This window comes from Lontra canadensis, unplaced genomic scaffold, assembly GCF_010015895.1.
Source record: "Lontra canadensis isolate GAN:19392208 unplaced genomic scaffold, GSC_riverotter_1.0 scaffold42, whole genome shotgun sequence".
Classification (NCBI taxonomy): domain Eukaryota; kingdom Metazoa; phylum Chordata; class Mammalia; order Carnivora; family Mustelidae; genus Lontra; species Lontra canadensis.
The window spans coordinates 12,262,565-12,283,575 of record NW_022631036.1 but is presented as its reverse complement, the minus strand read 5'-3'; the positions used below and the strand labels follow the sequence as shown (position 1 = coordinate 12,283,575).

The 21,011-nt window shown below is 35.8% G+C and overlaps 1 protein-coding gene across 5 annotated transcripts in view; it reads left to right on the top strand.

Moving 5' to 3' along the window:
* Nucleotides 1-462: 462 nt before the first annotated feature.
* MIA2 (MIA SH3 domain ER export factor 2) overlaps nt 463-21,011 on the top strand; it is an 89,084-nt gene continuing 68,535 nt past the window's right edge. For 2 of the 5 annotated variants that reach the window (XM_032871220.1, XM_032871218.1), the window contains exons 1-6: nt 468-775; nt 3,368-3,501; nt 5,966-6,052; nt 9,249-10,470; nt 17,432-17,635; nt 17,742-17,842. In XM_032871220.1, coding sequence (XP_032727111.1) covers nt 661-775; nt 3,368-3,501; nt 5,966-6,052; nt 9,249-10,470; nt 17,432-17,635; nt 17,742-17,842 — 1,863 coding nt within the window. In that variant the 5' untranslated portion in view covers nt 468-660. Of the gene's footprint in view, nt 776-3,367; nt 3,502-5,965; nt 6,053-9,248; nt 10,471-17,431; nt 17,636-17,741; nt 17,843-20,671; nt 20,821-21,011 lie in introns of those variants that run through there. The other 3 variants (XM_032871226.1, XM_032871224.1, XM_032871221.1) reach the window with 2 other exon arrangements.

Genomic DNA, 21,011 nt, shown 5'->3' with positions numbered 1-21,011 from the left:
GAGAGGAGGAAGCAGGCTCCCTGCTAAGCAGAGAGCCCAATGCAGGGCTCGATCCCAGGATCCTGGGATCGTGACCTGAGCCAAGGCAGAGGCTTTAACCCACTGAGCCACCCAGGTGCCCCTGAAAGTGGGATTTTTAAAAAACAACTTTCATCATATTTCAAAGTCATGCTTTTAGTATAAATTATTACTGCTTCTACATCTAACGATATACATTCTCCATTGATATTGGGATTCGTATGCAGGAAATACTCAGTTTGTATTTATTGACTGACCTACCTAAGACTTTAACATAAAGAGATGAGCTCCCTTTTTATGGAGGCCTGTTTAAGAACCGTTCTGTAGAAAGCAAGTTGCCTTTAAGTGAGACAGCTTTACATGGGTCACCTTTATAAGCCCTGAGTCCAACTAAAAATCTCTGTTAATTATTAAACCCTTATGTATTAACTGGATACCTGACACTGCAGATTGCTGATAGAGAGCGTTTGTCCCTCAAGTTAAGCCTAAATGCCAGTTGAAAAATGTAATTATCAAGGAATTTAGAAAAACCTTTTTCTTTTAAATTTAGTAGACAGAGTGGGGTATCTCTTGTTTTGGCTGGTATAGTTACGGGCTAAACAATTGGCTTAAACCTTGTTTGGGATTCCTGCTTGTTTTAGCATGGCGGAGCTTGGAGTTCACAGAACTCTCCTTTTGGTAATTTCTCTGACAGAGTGTCTTGAGGGCACAAAACTGCTGGCAGATTTAAAAAAATGTGGTGACTTGGAATGTGAAAGTAAGTTTGCTTTTCTTTTTTTCCTTCTTTTCCTCTTAAACTAAGGTTCTGAAATGACATAATATGTTATTATGGACATGTATGGAGAAGTGAGCATTAATATCATTGAGCAATATTTGCAATTATAAAATATACTTCCCTATAAAAAATGTTTGAAGCAAAGCATTTCATAATAATTTTTAATGTAAGTGTATCAAGGGGCAAAGATCAGTCTGATATATAAATATAAGAGAAATTATAAAGATATTAATCCGGGCTTCAAAAACAAATCAGCGCTTTTACTATTTTTGAAGATAGCTAAATTGATTTGTATTGATTTGTATTAAAAAGATTTCAAGCCATTTGATAGTTCTTTATTTATGAAGCTCTTACATTTTTTAGTTTCTATTTCACAATCAGAACTTTCTGATTCTCTTGAGTTTTCTAAAAATATATTTATTTTGTATCACCATGATTTATTATCTAAGCTTTATCAAACATTAATCATTTCTGTGTTCATTTATCATGTAAAAATAATGAAATCAGTGTTAGGAGCACATAATTTTATTTACATCCTTGAATATTAGCTTTCTCCTATCTTCTACAAAGAAAAACTAATTTTCATTTTATTGCTTAAGAAGTTATTTTCTGTTATTAGCATTAGGGTACAAGATGAATAGCATTACAATATATTACAATTGTTTTAAATATGTTCTATCTCTTCAGTATGTGAGAATTATTTCTGATTTGTAACATGTAAATTAAAAATGCAAAACATTATTAGTAGAAAAGTAATAATTTATAAGTAAATTTTTTATGAGTAAACATTTTCCTTCATCATTTGGATATATAATTTGATACGTAGAGATTTACTAGATGATGTTTTATAATAGTAATAATCTTTCTTTCCCTCTTTACAACCTCATTTTAATATCCTTAGGACCAGACATGAAACATGGAAAGGGAACACTCAAATTTATAGTAATTTATATTGTTATTTTAACTTTAATCATATGACTTAATCAAAATGTTTTACATATGTTAGTATAATTATAATAGGTAATATGGTATGTATATTACTTTATGTATTGAAGGGCTAAATCTAGTATATGTAGTTATGATTATAGTTATTGAAGGTCTATTATGTGCTGAGTCTGGAGGGATCAGAGTGTGTATCTAAGAGAAATAAAATGAAATGTCAGATAAGTTTCTTGACCTCCAGGAATTAGATCAACATGAAAAAGTAAATAGCAATACAACTTAAGGATAAAAGGTAAAATTGAAGTTCAGAAAAGGGACAGAACAGGCTGGACCAGTTTGGAATGTCTCATAGAAGAAGGAGGATATGAGTTGATCGCAAAGAGAGACTGAAGGGTTTCTAGGCTTAGGAAAGAACAGAAAGAAAAATCTCAGAATATGGAAGGCATATTGCAGTGAAAATAACAATCTCAGTGCAAATCTGGCTCCACCATTTATAAGGTGTGTGACCAACTCTCTAAGACTTATTTAAAGGCTCATTTGTTGGACTGATAGAAAATTATTGACCTTATAGGTCTGTTTTAATAAAATAAAGATAGGAAAGAGTTATCATAATGCCTGGAATATACAGAAGTCCCCTTTATCCATGGGTCACTTTCCATGGTTCTAGTTAACTGGGGTCAACCATGGTCCAAAGGCAGATGATCCTTCTGATGTGCAGCCAGAAGATTAGTAGTAGCCCAACTCTATGTCATAGTGCTTACCCCATGTACCTCGCTTCATCTCATTAGGGAGGCATTTTATCCCACATCATTTTGAGAAGAGTAAGTACATTTTGAGAAAGATTGGTCACATAACTTTTATTATAGTATATTGTTACAATTCAATTTTACTATTATTGTTGTTAATCTCTTACTGTGCCTAATTTAGAAATTAAACTTTATTATATGTATGTATACATAGGAAAAAACATAGTATATACAGGGTTCAGTACTATCTGTGGTTTCAGATAACCACTAGGTGTCTTGGATCATATCTCCCACAGATAAGGGGGACTACTGTAGTAGGTAATAGGAAGAAAACAAATTATCTTTACCTTTTTTTTCTAATAAGAATGATAATGACATATTCCAGGGACAATGGATAGATGAACTTGACTGTAAAGGAATAAAAGGAAGTCATTTTATTTTATTTTATTTTATTTTTAAAAGATTTATTTATTTATTTATTTGACAGAGAGAGATCACAACTAGACAGAGAGGCAGGCAGAGAGAGAGAGAGGGAAGCAGGCTCCCTGCCGAGCAGAGAGCCCGATGCGGGACTCGATCCCAGGAACCTGAGATCATGACCCGAGCCGAAGGCAGCAGCTTAACCCACTGAGCCACCCAGGCGCCCCAAGGAAATAATTTTAAATAAGGAAGAGGATCAGGTTATGGATAGCCTTAGATACCAAGCCAAAGAGCTTAGAATTGATTCTGTGTGCAGTGGGAAGTCTTTGTAGGTTTTTGAGGTGATAAATGATATGAAGAAATTAGCATTTGGAAATACATAGGATAGACTGGAGGAGGGCAATATGGGAGGGGGAGAAATATCACTTTAATTTAAATTGTGTGTTTTTCTCACATGTTTACATAGCTTTAATAAGCAGAGTCTTAGCCATGAGAGATTACAGAGGACCTGACTGCCGATACCTGAACTTCACTAAGGGAGAAGAGATATCTGTTTATGTTAAACTTGCAGGAGAAAGGGAAGATTTGTGGGCAGGAAGTGTAAGTATCTAGTTTTAAAAACTGAATGTAGAATAAATGACTAGCTTGTACAGAACATCTGCTTTTCACTTCTAAAGGAACTTTAATACATTTTAAAGCACTTTACATATATAGTATATATGTAATATATATTTAAAACCCTTAACATGTTTTTTAAAAAAAATATCTATTTATTTGGGAGAGAGAGCGAGTGCATGTGCATGATTCGGGGGAGGGGCAGAGGGAAAGAACCTCAAGAAGACTCCCCTGCTGGGTGCGGAGCCGTACATGGGGCTCTATCTCAGGACCCTGAGATCACGACCTGAGCCCAAATCAAGAGTCAGATGCTTAACCAACTGAGCCACCCATGCACCCCACTCTTCACATATTTAAACAAACAAAAATGGTCATGTTCAGTCTTGGTTCCAAAATTTATACAAAAGTAGCATTTTGGGAAGGCATTCTGGTTGGGATAGAGAACTAAGAGTGCCTTGAAATTATTTTTACATAGCATGCAGAGTTTTTGAAGTTAAGTTTTATATTTACTTGGTGAATAAAATTTAGAGGTGCTGGTGGAGATTATGGAATATCTAGGCAACACCAGTGATCCCATGGTGCTGCCAATGGCTAAGTTTAAGAGAGACCGGGAAGTTTTAGTTAATTAATCAGATTAAAAGACATGTCTTTCTGAGCACATAAAGGACTTTGTTTTTTAATTTAAGATTTCTTTATTTGAGAGAGAGAGCATGGGCAGGGTGGGGGTGGTGGTACAGAAGGAGAGGGAGAAACAGAATCTCTGTGGAGCAAGGAGCCCAACATGGGGCTTGATCTGAGGTCCCTGAGATCATGACCTGAGCCAAAGGCAGATGGACTGAGCCACCCAGGCACCCCAGGGATAGAGTTCTTATTGAAGAGATCCTCAGAGAGATGAGGAGCCTAGAGAATCAAGGTATGTGTGTGAATTTTTCATGAAAAACAACAAGTGGGAGAGCCTTTTATTTGGCCTAAAGTCTTATTACACGGAAATTCCTAGAAGCCTGAGTAAACTCTCTAAATATGTAACAGGAAAATTAATGATTAGTGTTTTCAGTTGGAAATATATGTGTATCTCTGATGGTATCATTATGCTTTATAATAAAAAGATGCTATAAGCAATTTTACTCCTATGCTGAACAAGTGTGACCAACCTGATGCATACATCATTTCCATATTGAATATGCAAAAGATTTTTCTGTTGTGTAGCCTCTGTGATCACTATTAGAAGGAGCAGGTTCTGTTTGAATCTATCTAGCTTTTTAGCATCGGGAGCTATATGACTCAACCCCTGACTGTCAACGGCCAGAATTATTTGACTTCTGCAGTTCCAAAGATTCCTTACTGCTTATGGTCTCTTACACATGCCAGTGTATGTCTCTGAACATATTAGAGGCAACCAATGGAGCTGTAAGATAAATGTCACCATAGGTATCACAAGAGGAAAAGAAAGCATTCTTTCTTGGTTTCTGTGTGTGAAAATGATAGTTCCACACAAAAGCAGCATGTAATGTGTGGAGGCCAGGGAGAAGTTTCAAGCATACTGAGTTCCATGCATTAGGTGTTTTAGTCTGGGCAGGAAGCTGTTCAAGAAACCACACTGCAGCATTCACCCACAGCCTATCAGGTTCTAAATAGCGGCAGGAGCTACAGAGCTGGAAGAACCACCGTTGAGATGTAGTGGTGCTGGATCAAGGGACCAAAACATGGCCTTTAAACTTTGCCGCGGATAGGAAATGGACTGAGAGTGGGATGGTGAAGCCTTCACTCTTGGGGGTTCTAGTTCACTGCTTGAACTGGATTAAGGAGATCCCTATTATCAAGGTAGCTGCAGAAAAGTTGAATGGAACCAAACCCTCCTAGGAGGATGTATAGATCTCTGCTATCTTCATGAATCCATCTTAGTCCTTCAGTGTTTAAACATCTTACTACATTTTGACATCCTGAAAATGTTGAATAGGTCACAGCTCCATCGGGCTTGGCTACTGCCACCATTCCTTTGCCCTTTGATATCCCTGGTTTACAGTGTAAATCTGGGGTCCACCTGGGTAAAGAAGGTCATTGACAAACATAAAAAGGAACAAAATCGGTGTGTGGGACGGTTTTCCTTCAGAAGTTTGAAAAAGTGGTCTTTTACAACTTGGCTCTATGTTCCCTCAATTTAGTACTATTCTTTTGAATAATAGGAGTGTCTGGCCAGCTTAGTTGGTAAAGTGTGCATCTCTTGAATTTGGAGGTTCTAAGTTTGAACTCCACATTGGGTACAGAGATTACTTAAAATTAAATAAAAGAATATGATTTCACTCACTTTCTTTTAGATGGTAAATGAAAGCCAATTAATGTTTGTGATTTGAGATAGATGAAAACCAAAGACGTGGGGCAAAATTAGGCTCCATAGTTACTATAGCTTCGACCACTCCTCCTTGCTAATCTTTATTCTTCATTTTGGTAGAAAGGAAAGGACTTTGGATATTTTCCCAGAGATGCAGTACAGATTGAAGAGGTCTTCATATCTGAGGAAGTTGAGATATCAACTAAAGTGAGTATTAATAACATTTCAGTTGTTAATTTAATTTATAATTTCTTGGCTAAAATAGCTTTCTGTAGTATAAGTGTCCATTGGCTAATTACCTTGTGTAGTGAATATATAAAATAGTTGGTGTGAGAACTTAATCTAGGAATAGTTTGAGTACGTGAATAAAATGAGGTAAGACAAAGTTGATGACAGGCATACTACTTTCTGAAAAATTTACAGACAGGTAGAGTAAAGTAGTTGAGAGCAGGATAGAGTCTGGACTGAGTTCAAAGACTGACTGTGGCCTTGTATACTTTAATTTTCTAAACTGTAAAATGAGGATGATGATTGTAATAGAGTGCTACTTCATAAATTTATTGGGGAAAGATGAACATACGTAAAGCATATAGAACAGCACTTAGTAAGTGCTATAAAAGTATTAGATATTATTATTAGTGTTATTATCCTACTGGGACAAAATTTCTTTTCCATCACTCTCTCTAGATCTCATATCTGTACAATTTCTTTTTCTGTTGAGTTTTAAATGAGCTTGATAGTGTTGGGTTTGATGATGTTGGGCTTGATAATGAGAAAAAGTATCAGAATGTGACTTTTTAATATGTAAGTTTGATTAGCCTATTTAATTCAGATTCCAGGTTAAGGACACTTAAATAAGGTCAATGTGAGATGAGTCAGCCTAATCAAGCAAACTGTCTATTATCTGGTTTTTTCTCAGCATAAATTCTGGGATTAATAGTCAGTTCAATGTATAATTACTGGTCCTGTCAGTTTTATCTCCAAAATATATCTGGAATACATCGTCTTCTTGTCATTTTCACTCTCTCCATAGCCCTAATCCAAGGCCTCATCATCTCTTGATTAAAATATTGCAGTATTGATCTCCTTGACTCTACCTTTGTCCTCTTCCAATACATTTTCCAAATAGCAATGGATCTCCTAAGAACAAAACCCAAACAAAAAAAATCCCAAAAAACAAAAACAAAAAACCCCAACAAAACTTCAGCTGTCATTCCTTTAGTTTAAAGCCTGTGAATGGCTTTCCAATGAACCTAGAATCAAGCCCCCAGCTCCTTACCCTGGCTCTACACGATCTGCTCCTGTCCTCCACCCCCTTCCCAATGACCCTGACACTGCTCTCTCCTCACTTACTATGCTCCTGGCCATGCTCGCTTATTGACTGTTCTTAGAACATGCTAAACACTTTCCCACCCCAGAGACCCAAACAGGCTGTTCCTTCTGGTTCAAATGCTTTCCCCAGGTTCTTCATTTAGCTAGTTCCTTCTTATCCTTTCTATCACCACGTAAACTTCAGTGCTTCAGAGAGGCCATCCATGATGATTCTTGTGGGACTACTCCATCTTAATCACAGATTCCTGTTTATTTCCTCCACAGCACTTATCACAATTCATTTTTTCTTTTGTTTACTGTAGAATTTCAGCACCTAGCACAGTGTACAGCACAGAGGAAGCATACAGAAGCTCTACATTCTTAGTCAAGTTCTCTGAGAAATAGACTCTGAGGGGGACCTTTGCACCCAAGAAGTTTACTGGGGGAGTACTCTTAGGAAGAACACCTGTGAGGGATCAAAAGAAAAAGCAGAATTGGACAGAGAAGTTAAACTGTGATGCCATTGCTACAAAGGTTTCAGTTGATTCCATAAGGAACTCTGAACCTGGAATGGCCTTTCAAGAGTTGTCTTGAATAGGGCAAGGTGTTGGGCCTTTTTACCCTTACATTACTGGCTAATCTGGGGTGGTGTAACTTGAGGTGGGTGAGGCTAGTGTTCACTACAGATAGTTACTAACTCTTCTAAGCACTTCATTCGTTTAATCCTCACAACACAACACCCATATAAGATAGATACATAAGATACCATATGTCATTATCCTCATTTTATAGATGAGGAGAATGAGACATAAAAATATCATATAATTCACCCAAGTTCACAGAGGTGAATATCAGGGTCTGGATTTAAACCCAAATGGTTGGCTCCAGAATCTGTTCTCAATCACGTATTATACTGCAGTGCCTAAAACATTGTAAAATTTCAATTTTGAAGTTCACTTTTTAAAAATTCTGAACTTTGGGGCACCTGGGTGGCTCAGTGGTTTGAAGCCGCTGCCTTCAGCTTAGGTCATGATCTCAGGGACCTGGGATCGAGCCCCACCTTGGGCTCTCTGCTCAGCGAGGAGCCTGCTTCCTCCTCTCTCCCTCTCTGCCTGCCTCTCTGCCTACTTGTCATCTCTGTCTGTCAAATAAATAAGTAAAATCTTTAAAAATTCTGAACTTTATTCTCATTTCATAATGATCATATCCAAAGAGAACTACATATCACTGTTTTATACCTTCAGATTAAAAAATAATAACTTTGAAAAATAACTTTGGTCGGTAGAGCATGGAACGGTTGATCTCCAGGTCATGTGTTCAAGTCCCACATTGGGTGTGAAGCCTACTTAAAGTAAAATTAAAAAAAATATTAACTTCACCATTTTTCTTCTTGCTGATTCAGTTGTTCTATGAGATGAAAAGAGGATTCTCTACCGCAATTGGCTATATACCATATCTCAATAAAAAAAGTCTAAATGTTGTAGTGCAACTTTTAACAAGGCCTTCAGGCTTTAGAGTCTCTGGGCTGTCTGAGCTGTGGCCATGTGCTGTGAAATTCCACTCTCAAATAACCACACAGCTGCATGTGTCTGGTTAGTACACTCTTTTTTTTTTTTTTAAAGATTTTATTTATTTATTTGAAAGAGAGGCAGTGAGAGAGAGCATGAGCTAGGAGAAGGTCAGAGGGAGAAGCAGACTCCCCGTGGAGCTGGGAGCCCGATGTGGGACTCGATCCCGGGACTCCGAGATCATGACCTGAGCTGAAAGCAGTCGTCCAACCAACTGAGCCACCCAGGCGTCCCTGGTTAGTACACTCTTAAAAGAAGCAAGATTTTATGGACATGTAGGCCTTTTCATCAAGAGTTAATTTTCAGAATATACTCAAAGCCTTGATTTTTCATTTAGATTTATATAATTGACCCTGAGTCAGTTGTGATATAAATGATTGAGATTAGGAGATCTGATTTTAGTTTTTGTTGTGCTGTTGAGCTAGTTGTATGGTCTTGGGAAAATCATAGTCATCTATTTTAAGTGACTTAAGGAAAAACAAGGATTTTTAGTATATGTATGTCAATCAGTTTTTCTCTTATAGGAATCTGATTTTCTTTGTCTTCTTGGAGTAAGTTACACATTTGAAAATGAAGACAGTGAATTAAACAGTGATGATAGCAAAAATATATATCTATATGAAGAAGATAAAGACCAAAAGTCTAGTGTGTATGAAAGTGATTTTCAGAGAGAATCTGGATTTTATTCAGCTTCTGAAAGTACTTTGTTTGAAGATCATTTTCCATCATCAGAAGCTCCTGAAGATATCAGAAGTACTAGTGAATCAAAAGACTGGGAAGGAGTGGATGCTGGAAGTATGAAAGAGGATTCTCTTCCAGAAGTGGATCACATCCCACCAGCTGAAGTAAAAGGATGGTTTGGATTTGGAAGGGGACTAGCTGAAGGAAAGACTTTTGAATCAGTTATTGAACCTCTACAAGAAAGTTCATTTCAAAGTAGAAAAATGGCAGGAGAAGATGAGAATGGCCTAGAGGAATTAAATAATGATGAACCCCAAACAGAACAAAAGCAAGAACCTGAATTGGAATTTGATTTAGTGCCAAAGAAACAGTCTGAACTAGGTTCTGAGTCAGAGAACATTAACAGTCCTGAAGCCACTAGTTGGTTTGGGGGTGGTTTTAAAAGTTATTTAGGTTTTGGAGGTGAGGATACAGGGCTTGAATTATTGTCGAAAGAAAGCAATCCACCACTACAAGATGCTCCTAATTCCATATCATCTGAAGAAGAACCCACAGTTCCATGCCCAGAAATATTAACAGAAAAAGAAGACACAATTGTCAATGATACCTCAATTCTCAAGCCAAGTTGGTTTGATTTTGGTTTTGGTATGCTAGGCTTTGTATATACCAATGAAGATGAAATTATATCAGATGATGGAAAAAGTGAAGGAGGATATGGAGGAGATAAACATGAACATCTGCCAACAAGCAAATTTGACCCTGATAAGGAACAAGAAATAAAAACAAGAGAAATTATGGAAACTGAAGATCAAGTAAGCAAGGAAAGAGCCCCAGAGAAAATAGATGATTCTGATACCTTACCATATTTTAAAAAGTTCTTATATAATTTTGACAGTCCTTGGAACTTCCAGGACATTCCAAAGGAAACAGAATTGCCATTTTCTGAGCAGATACAGGATGAAAATAATGTAATTGAAAATGATGAAACAGAAGAATTTTCAGCTGAAAATGATCACACAGATAATATGAAAGCTATGATGCTAAAAAGCAGATCCAGTCAGTCAGGTTGGTATAAAATATCTATAATTGTATGCATGTATATACTTATTTATTTATGAAAGATTCCATTTATTTGACAGAGAACGAGCACACACATAAGCAGGAAAGCAGCAGAGGGAAAGGGAGAATACAGGTGCACCGCTGAGCAGGGAGCCTGATGTGGGGCTCAATCCTAGGACCCTGGGATATTACCTGAGCTGAAGGCAGATGCTTAACTGACTGAGCTACGCAGGTGCCTCTAATATAATTAATTTTTTTAAACATAATTTATTTTTGTAAGTACAAATTGGATGAAAAAGTCCAGAAATCCATGTTTCTCAAAATACTCAATAATCAACAATAACCTTATTAACTACCGTTTATTAACTTCTGGTTTACTCTGGGACGAAGATCTTAATATTATAAAATAAAATGCCAAGGAAGAAGGAATGATTGGAGATATACAGATATTCCAAGAAGATCTTAAGATAGTTTGCAATAAGTGTTTATTTTTATTGAAGTAATATATGTAAACAGGTTTTAAAATATAAATAGTACTAAGGCTTTTTTTTTTGTCTTTTTAAACAAAAACAATTTTTCCCTGTGTCCATCTCTACTCTCACCTCTGTTCCAGAGACAGTAATTTCTATTTCTTTCTTTCTTTTTCTTTCTTTCCTTCTTTCTTTTTCTTTCTTTCTTATCCAATTTCTTTTAGTATTTATCTCTATTTTCTGAATAAAACCTTTATATTGTTCTGCTCTGATTTATACTTGATGATGTCCTTTGACTTTCTATTTTGGTAAATGAAGATTTCTTTTTGCTCATTTACATTAACTTTTTAGCTCATTAATAACATCCCAGTATAACTATATTTGAATGGTTTTCTGTCAATTCTGGGAGCTTAACAGTAGGCAATGGAAGAGGGCAGAGTATCAGAGGATACTTCTAGATCTAGATGTCTAGGTATCTAGCGATTTCTATGATTAAAAATCTGTGGATTCTATTTTAAGTAAAGAATTATGTAGGGGCGCCTGGGTGGCTCAGTGGGTTAAGCCGCTGCCTTCGGCTCAGGTCATGATCTCAGGGTCCTGGGATCGAGTTCCGCATCGGGCTCTCTGCTCAGCAGGGAGCCTGCTTCTCTCTCTCTCTGCCTGCCTCTCTGTCTACTTGTGATCTCTCTCTGTCAAATAAATAAATAAAATCTTAAAAAAAAAAAGAATTATGTAACACGACTTTCTCACATCTCCATTCTGATGTCTCTGTGATGGATAGATTAGAAACTCTGTAAATCCTGGCCAATAATTCAGGAACGATTGAACCCTAGAATGACAGATAGCCTTTCACAAGAAGAGATCAACACTGTTGCAAACTCAGAAGAAAACACATTTATTTCTATCAGAAATGGTTGATTTTCTTGAATTTCCAGAACTATATGTCATTTCTTAATATTCTCCAAAATGTGAGCTCTTTACTTAATATCCTTAATCAGAATGTAGATTTAGAGTCTTACCCTTTTCTAAATGAGAAAGATGTAGGTGTGCTGCTTTTTTTTTTTTTTTAAGATTTTATTTATTTATTTGACAGAGAGAAATCACAAGTAGGCAGAGAGGCAGGCAGAAAGAGGGGGAAGCAGGCTCCCTGCTGAGCAGAGAGCCTGATGTGGGGCTCGATCCCAGGACCCTGAGATCATGACCTGAGCTGAAGGCAGAGGCTTGCCCCACTGAGCCAAACAGGCACCCCGTGATGCATTTTAATGACTAAAAATATTAAAGACATGATGCCAAAGGCTAAAGAGGAAGTTATTTTGTTTTCAGGTTTTAGTTCCTAAAAGAATATTTATGAAAAAGCAAATAAGAGAAATTAGGAAGAATAAGTGAGACTAAAATAACGCAAAACAACATCAGGTCCAGAAATAAAGAAGATTCAAAAAACAGATATATGAAAATATTTTAAACATATGTATAGAACTCAAGGACAGCCTGAATATCACTTTAGTAGAATTTATTTATTATTTCATTAGTGATGCTAAGAGAATTTCTAAATATGAAAACTTCGAGAATAGTCAAATGAGAATAGGGCAATTTTGCAATTATAAATAGTTTTGAGGGACTTTTGTGAAAATATTCAGAAATTCCTTTAAGTTTCTAAAAAAGATATGTCATTCTATATAAACAAAGTATATTATTCCAAAATATTATGGTATTAATTAAATGGAAAATAACCTGGGGTCATGTAAAATTTGTTTTTAAAAAGGAATACTAAAAAAAATTCAGATAAAGCCGCAGGCCCTATTTTTGGTTCTTGGAAAAGAGCTACAACAGCCAAAATTTTCAGATAATTTCAACAACTCTTTTAGGAAATAGCAAATGAAAATTTGTCTTACTCAGAAAGAGTTTATGAAAAATGAATTACTGATCTTAAATCAATATTTATGAAAGTCTGAGACCCGAGATAACCAGATTTATAGAAAAACTAATATACTGACATAGGTATTTACAAAACAGATGAATTAGGGTACAGTTATTTATATTAAAATATTAACTTTTATAAAAGGACTCCAAATGAACTTATTTAAATAATGAGTTTCCCAAATAGTGTTAAATATGAAAAGTTCTTCATTATTTTATTTGACTTAAAATTCTGTTTATAAACTATTGTAAGAAAGGCATATCGTATCTAACGTAAATCTTTTTTTTAAAAGATTTTATTTATTTATTTGACACAGAGACAACCGGAAAGGGAACACAAGCAGGGGGATGGGATCCTGAGAAGCAGACTCCCCTCTGAGCAGGAAGCCTGATGCGGGGCTCCATCCCAGGGCCCTGGGATCATGACCTGAGCTAAAGGCAGACACTTAACCAACTGAGCCACCCAGGCCCCCAATTGCTCATTTTTTACTTTAATGTCCACTGGTGGCATTATTAAATTACTGATACGAGTTTGCTTACTTGGGACTTTCATCTTTTGAACAATGCCAAATAAATGACAGCATCAAAGTGTTATGTTAAATTTGTAATTGCAAGTGCAAAATTAGACACTGAATAATTCTCTTACTAATCTTTAATACTGCTTTTCAGAACTGCATTGATACTTTCCTCCTCTTATCTTAAAAACTAACTGAGAAGTAAATCCCACAATTTACCTGAATACTATATTTCAGGCTAGGACTTGTTAAAACTTTTTTTCCCCTTTAACTCTGATTAGTTAATTCAATCAAATGATCAGTTTAAACTATGTTTGAAAATTGAATTGTTTTAAAATAAATGACTATTAGATATGGTATGCTTATGAATATATGATCCAACAATACAAATGTGGGAAATTTTGACATGGTACAAATTAAAACTTTTTTCAATTAATTTTGGGGAAGGATAATTCTTTTATTTTATTATTTTTTAGGATTTTATTTATTTGAGAGAGAGAGAGAGCACAAGAAGGGGAGAGGGACAGAGAGAGTGGGAGGAGCAAACTCTCCACTGAGCAGGAATCCCAGCTCAGGGCTGGATCCCAGGATCCCCAGATCATGACCTGAGCCCAAGTCAGACAGCTAACCAACTGAGCCACCCAGGCGCCCCAGATAATCTTTTTAAAATGACGGTTCTCAAAAAGATGTGCATGTGCATTTTATTCCTAATTTGAACTTAGGTATATTGTCATTTAAAGGTATAAATCATTTAAATACTTAATATGTAGCATAAAATCAGAAAAATCAGGAATATTTTATTTGAATAAAATATCAATACTTACTTATTTAAATAAATATCAGCCTTGTTACACTGAAATTCAAAATAAAATATATTTTCCCTAATGATCATATTATCAATTGGATAAAATAAAATTTTTCTCTGCCAGTATAGATTTATGAATTCTGTAAAAAAAGCTGTGATAAGATTTATAATTTCTTGAGTTCCTTCTCAGAAATTTATGGCAGTTATTGAAGCAGGATGTCAATTTCATGAGATCACCAAATTAAGGAAACGTGTAATTTTGCCTTTGCTATACTCATTCATAGCATAGGAATGAAATCCAAAATACAATTTATTATTGATTTTAATTTGATTCCTCAGCACAACTTTATGCTGTTATTTGGTCTGAAGGAGGAAACAAGCATATACCTCTGTATACTCATGGAAGCATGTATTTTACTAACAGTTGAATGAGAATATCTTGAAGTTTTTTACTTTTATATTCTACTTAAAATATCTGTATTTTCCCTCTACTGAGCCAACATAAACATATAAAACATTATTTTAATGTGTTAGTCTTTGCTTAATTGCTAAAGTAACTTAAATAATGTCAAGAATATAGTTTGAACTTACATTACCTATATTTGTTTTACACAATACATTCTAATAAATTAGTAAATAATGTACTTTAAAATATAAGACATCCTATAATTACTAGCCAATAAAGATTGCTCTCAATCATTCAGAATTTTCAGTTGATATGAAAGATGTATCTGATTTTAGGGGCTTCTATTTAGGGGCTCCTGGGTGGCTCAGTGGGTCAAGCCTCTGCCTTCAGCTCAGGTCATGATCCCAGGGTCCTGGGATTGAGCCCCACATCAGGCTCTACGCTCAGCAGAGAGCCTGCTTCCCCCTCTTTCTGCCTGCCTCTCTGCCTACTTGTGATCTCTCTTTCGCTATCATATAAATAAATAAAAATAAAATCTTTAAAAAAAAAGCTTCTGTTTAGGGGTGCTTGGGTGGCTCAGTCAGTTAAGTGCCTGCCTTAACTGGTTCTTCCGTCTTTGGAGCTATCTCATTTAAAGTTTGAGAGAAGGGATGCCTGGGTGGCTCAGTCGGTTAAGTGTCTGACTTTGTCTTGGGTCATGATCTCAGTGTCTTGGGACTGAGTCCCATATCAGGGTTTGCACTCATCCGGGAGTCTGCTTCCCCTGCCTCCTGCTCCTCCCCACTCTCATGCTTGCATGCTCTCTCTCTCTCCAAAATAAATAGATAAGATCTTAAAAAAAAGGTTGGAGTGATAATGGCTTTTATACTTAATAGTTCACACTGGCAGATATGTGTTTTAGATATGCACGATCCAGTGGAGTAGATTGCAGAACTTGCAAAATAATTGCTGTAAGTTTCTTTGTGTAACTGGCTCAGTTTGTTCTATTTATTAAATAGAACAGGTGGTTATGTAGGATATGATTACGGTGGTTACAACAACTATTGTGGATATGGTGATTACAGCAATCAGCAGAGTCGTTATGGGAAAGTATCCAGGTGAAGTGGTCATTGAAGTAGCTACTGACCATACTAAATTATTCCATTTGTAACTTATCCCCAACAGGTGGTGAGACAGTATTTTCCAGTCTTAAGATTCATTTGAAGGTGGCTCTTGCCACCTGCTCATAGCAGTTCAAACAATTTTTTGTATCAAGTCCCCAAATGGAAGTATCATGTTGCGTCCCTCTGAAGTTTGATTCTGAGTTCTCATTAAAAGAAATTTGCTTTTGTTGTTTTATTTCTTAATTGTTATACTTCTGAATCAATTTGTGTTTTATGTCCCTTCAGTATTCTAGAGCGAGTCTTGTGTTAAAAGCCTGGTGTGACAGGGTCATGATGTGGTAGTGTCTTACTGATTTTAAATAAATCCTTTTGTATATAAAAAAAAGGTAGGCTGTAGATAGTATAAATAATATTGGTCATTTTGACTCCTGGTTCTTTAACAGATAAAGTAAGAGTAATCTATCTTACCAATTTTCTTGAATGGCAGGGATATACATTTTTTCAATGGCATTTAAGTATTACACTTCCTAAGGTAATAAATGTATCTAAGAGGAATGAAATTCTATAGAGAGATATTTAGTATCTTACTCTTAGTAACAAGCCTATATAGCACAATAGAGTTGTTGACAGTTATGTTAGTTTTTTTAAAAATAGTTTTTAGGACAAGAAAACGATGTAGAGAATAGAATTGTATATCGTTTTAAAAATTCTTCCTTGGTAAAAGAATAAAGAAAAGGCATAGGCTGAATAATGACCGTTCAAAGATGTTCATGTCTTAATTACCAGGCCCTGTGACTATGTTATTGAACATGGCAAAAAGGACTTGAAGATATGATTAAATTAAGCATCCTGAGATGGAGAGAGTATCCTAGTGGACCCAATATAATCACAAGGTTTGCTAAAGGCGGAAGGAAGGAGGGTCAGAGTAAGGGAGAGTGCTATCTTTGAAAATGAAAGAAGGGGCCATGAGCTAAGTGATGCAGGTTGCCTCCACAAGGTAGAAAAGGCAAGAAAATAGATTCTCCTCTAGAGCCTACAGAAGAAACACAGCCTTGTTAACACCTTGATTTTGGGACTCCAGAACTGTAAGAGACTATATGTGTACTATTTAAGTCACTGAATGTGTGGTTATTTATTACATTAACAGTAGGAACTAATGCAGGCTGCAGTTTATATTTTAGTGAATTCTTTCCATTAAGAAATGTCACGGGGCACCTGGGTGGCTCAGTGGGTTAACCCTCTGCCTTTGGCTCAGGTCATGATACCAGGGTCCTGGGATCGAGCCCCACATCGGGCTCTCTGCTCAGCGGGGATCCTGCTCCTCCCTTTCTCTCTGCCTGCCTCTCTGCTCTGCCTACTTGTGATCTCTGTCTGTCAAATAAATAAATAAAATCTTAAAAAAAAAGTGTCACAATGACCACAAAAATTCAAAGAATGGTCTGCCTAAAAAACAAAAGGAAAGCTTACAACAAAGCAAGTATTAAAGGAACTCCAGGGGTGCTTGGGTGGCTCAGTTGGTTGAGTGTCCAACTCTTGGTTTCAGCTCAGGTCATGATCTCATGAGTTGTGGGATTAAGCTCTGTATTGAGCCCCATGTGGAGCCCTGTGTGGGGCTCCCCACTCAGTGGAGAGTCTCCTTGAAGATTCTTTCCCTCTGCCCCTCCCCCAATGCATGCTCATGCTCTTTTTCTCTCCCTTAAAATAAATAAATCTTAAAAGAAAAACCCAAACATTTCTAATTTTATTTGCAGATATGGCTTCTGAAATAGAATCACCCAGGAGAATTCATAAAGAAGTACTTTTCAAAACTCCATCTTCTAAAAATAATGATGAAAAATCAAAAACATTACTAGGTACTGAAGGATCTACTCAGGCAGAAATAGACAGATCTGTGGAAAATACCCTGCCAAACCATCAAATGGTTTCAACTGATTACTTTTTCTCTTCTCAAGAAGGTAAGAAAAAAGTTATTTGTTCTCTAATGCAGCAATTAAGGAAGAAATTAGATTTAAAAGTTACCTCACATCAAGTGTTGACTTATTTCTATTTATAAATTGACAGAAGATGCTTCTGAGTGTTGGATTCTGAAATATTTATTTCAAATTGACATTTGTGATTTTATGAGTTCTGCATTTTCCCCAATTATAATTCTTACAGAAAGGGTAAGTTGACCTTGTAAATCTTTTGCATTAATTTTATCTATTTTTCTAAATATAGCAGTAGTTGAAAATGATCTTTGAGAGAATCTTCCCTATGCAAATGTTACATAATGCTTCTCTTTCCATGAAATCTTACCTGTAAGATTTCTCTTACAGGAATGTTTTGTTGTATGGATATTGTTAAGGATTTTGTTTTTTAACTTTTCCTTAAGTTTGTTGATCTTCAGCAAACAGGTAAAGGCCAAATGCAGGCCTGGTCAGGAAGTTATTGCATTAGTTTAGGAAATAAACGGTGAAGGTCTAAATCAAGGTATATAAACTCAAATGAAATGAATGAAGTAAAGATGAGAATTGTAACCAACAGAGTGTGTATGCTTTCTCCAAAGGATGTAGCTACTGTTTATCTTTAGCCTGGTTTGGCCAGATCTTTTGATATTTCTTTTCTTTTCTTTTCTTTTCTTTTCTTTTTTCTTTCTTTCTTAAGATTTTATTTATTTATTTGAGAGACAGAGATCACAAGTAGGCTGAGAAGCAGGCAGAGAGAGAGAGGAGGAAGCAGGCTCCCTGCTGAGCAGAGAGCCGGATGCGGATGCGGGGCTCAATCCCAGGATCCTGGGATCATGACCTGAGCCAAAGGGAGAGGCTTTAACCCACTGAGCCACCCAGGCGCCCTCAGATCTTTTGATATTTCAAGATAAGCTGGAAATCTGGATATTTTGTGTGAAATCTCTTGATTTTGAATGCTGGCAAATATTCAGATTAAAAGGAAATACCATACAGTTCAGAAAAAATGTTCTGTGGATCAAGTTTGGCCCACTAGACATATTTCTTAACCTTTGGTCTAATAGCTGATGGTGGTTGTTAAAATGATTGGAAGGAAAAACTAGATAGATCTTTTGTAGATAGATTTCATTGGATTTTATGATTGAATGTGGATGGAGAGGAAAATAGAAAAAGTATAGGTAACTTACCAGGTTTCTAGTCTGGGTGACCAGGTAGATGGTGGTGACTGTGATAAGAGTCTGTGAAAACTGTATCATTTTGCTTTCAGAGGCTTCCTCCTCACTTTATTTCTTTGCTAAGGTTCTAGAGTTGATATTACCTGTAAAATAAGCCCAGAGAAGTGATTTATTTACCCCATATGATTTGGTCTTAAAGATACTGATTAAAAACTTAGAAATCTGCTCCATCATAAGAGAAAAGAAGAACAAATAATAATGATGATTATAAAATGTCATAATAAAACTTTCAGCTCCTCATGGAATTAATTCTATACTGGTATGTCCTACTGACACATCCCTCCCCCCACAAATTATACTAGTGAAGATACTAAATTAAAAAATAATAATTTATTAACCAGTATGCCATACTCACTTCTCATATAAAGTGCTTATTTAATAAAGGCTATGAAGTATGTTTATTTTTGTGGACTCAGTAAATATAGTCAAACACATTTTACTTTAACCATTTTGGTTGAAATTTTTTAGACAGGGGAATTTTGAATTTAAATTTGTGGTAATTATCTTGTGACCTTGGGAAGTTACTTATTCTGGAAGGCAGTCTCAGGTTTAAAACTCTAATATTAGAAGCTAAGACTAGATGACAGGCTACTGGTCAAAATGGACTTGTGTGTGTTGTTTAAACAATTAAGAACAAGTTACCAACATTTAAAGGGTGAGTTGATACAAAAGTCTGAATTTCTGGATTGTCTTGAAAAAATAGAAGACTGTAATATATAGTCTCCCATTTTCAGATGGCAATAAGAAGCTCAAGGAATAGTACTTGCATTGAATTGACACAAATTCTTCATTTCCTTGCATTTAGTTCACCTGTATGGCCTCTGTAGGGCTTTAAGTTCATAATGATGGACTAAATGTTCTGAAGAATTCTTGCCAGACCTAGAATTCTAACAATCTTAGTGCATCTACTAAGCTCCCATAATATAGCTTTGAATAGCTGCAGTAAATGGAAAATTTGAGCAATTTTCCAGTTAAATTTACGTGAAAAGTTTTCCTTTTCTTCTGAGTAAATGTTTCAGGTGATTGTTTCTATTTGCTAGTAATTTCAGTTAGATTTTGTACACAACATACTTTCTTTGAATTGTTTAAGTAATATGAATTAATAGTACTTCTTATCTACTTTATAATTGAGGAAGTTATTTGAGTTCTAACATTTATCTGTTCTTAATTAGAATGCTTCATTTATATGTGGAATTAACAAAGGAAATTACCCAGCTCTTGTTCAGCAGGTAACTCCTGATTCAATATGTTCTGAGAACAACTCTTACATCACTAGTACAGAGAATGAAAGTGTGGCTCAGCATGTTTGGTTTTCTATAGCCCATGACATTGCCTGTTAAATGGGTGTTAAATAGTAGCTACAGACTTGCAACAGGGCCCTTCCTAAGGGAAATTAGTTTCTGGGTTGTGGACAAGGTTTACTTGTTAGCATGTTTCCAGTGTTCTTGGATGCTTCCTAGTAGCTGTCACTAACACTGAAAACATTTGCTCTCCAGTTCCCTTAAAGCAGGTCTACATAAGACAGCAAAATCCCATGTCTATTTGAGAACAGTCTTTGAATATCTTTTACATGGTAAAAATCATGTATTCTGTATGAATAGACTATCGAACAAAACATTTAATTTTTATCAGTTATTAAATTCAGGATATCTATTTTCAATTGCAATTTTTATGAGGATAATAATGTGTATTATATTTTAGAAAAAAAAACATATTTAATCAGGAGTGACGGCCATGAAATTGGCTTCTGTGTTGGTAGTCACAACTCCACCTACAGCTCCCCTTTACCACACAAGTGTCAAAACAGGATCACAGTCTGTGTGGAAACAGGAGTGTAGCAGATGTATGAGAATCTGAAATCTTTTTCAAGGATATGAGGTGCTTAGTAGAACTTTATTTACACGTTAAGATATTTTAACATGAACTTTTTAAAAAATGGAATTGAACGATCTAGAGGAAGAGGTAAGTTTCTATATGACTATTAAGTGTATAGAAGAGAAATTAGGTTTGAATCTGGCACTAAGTTGAAATTTTACTGCCTTTTGTTATGGGGGAATCTTTTAGATTTTTTAAAAATTTCATTTATTATTTTGTCCCCAATCTATGTTTTTATATTTGGAATGGTAATGATTGAAAAGTTGGAAAAGGGCACA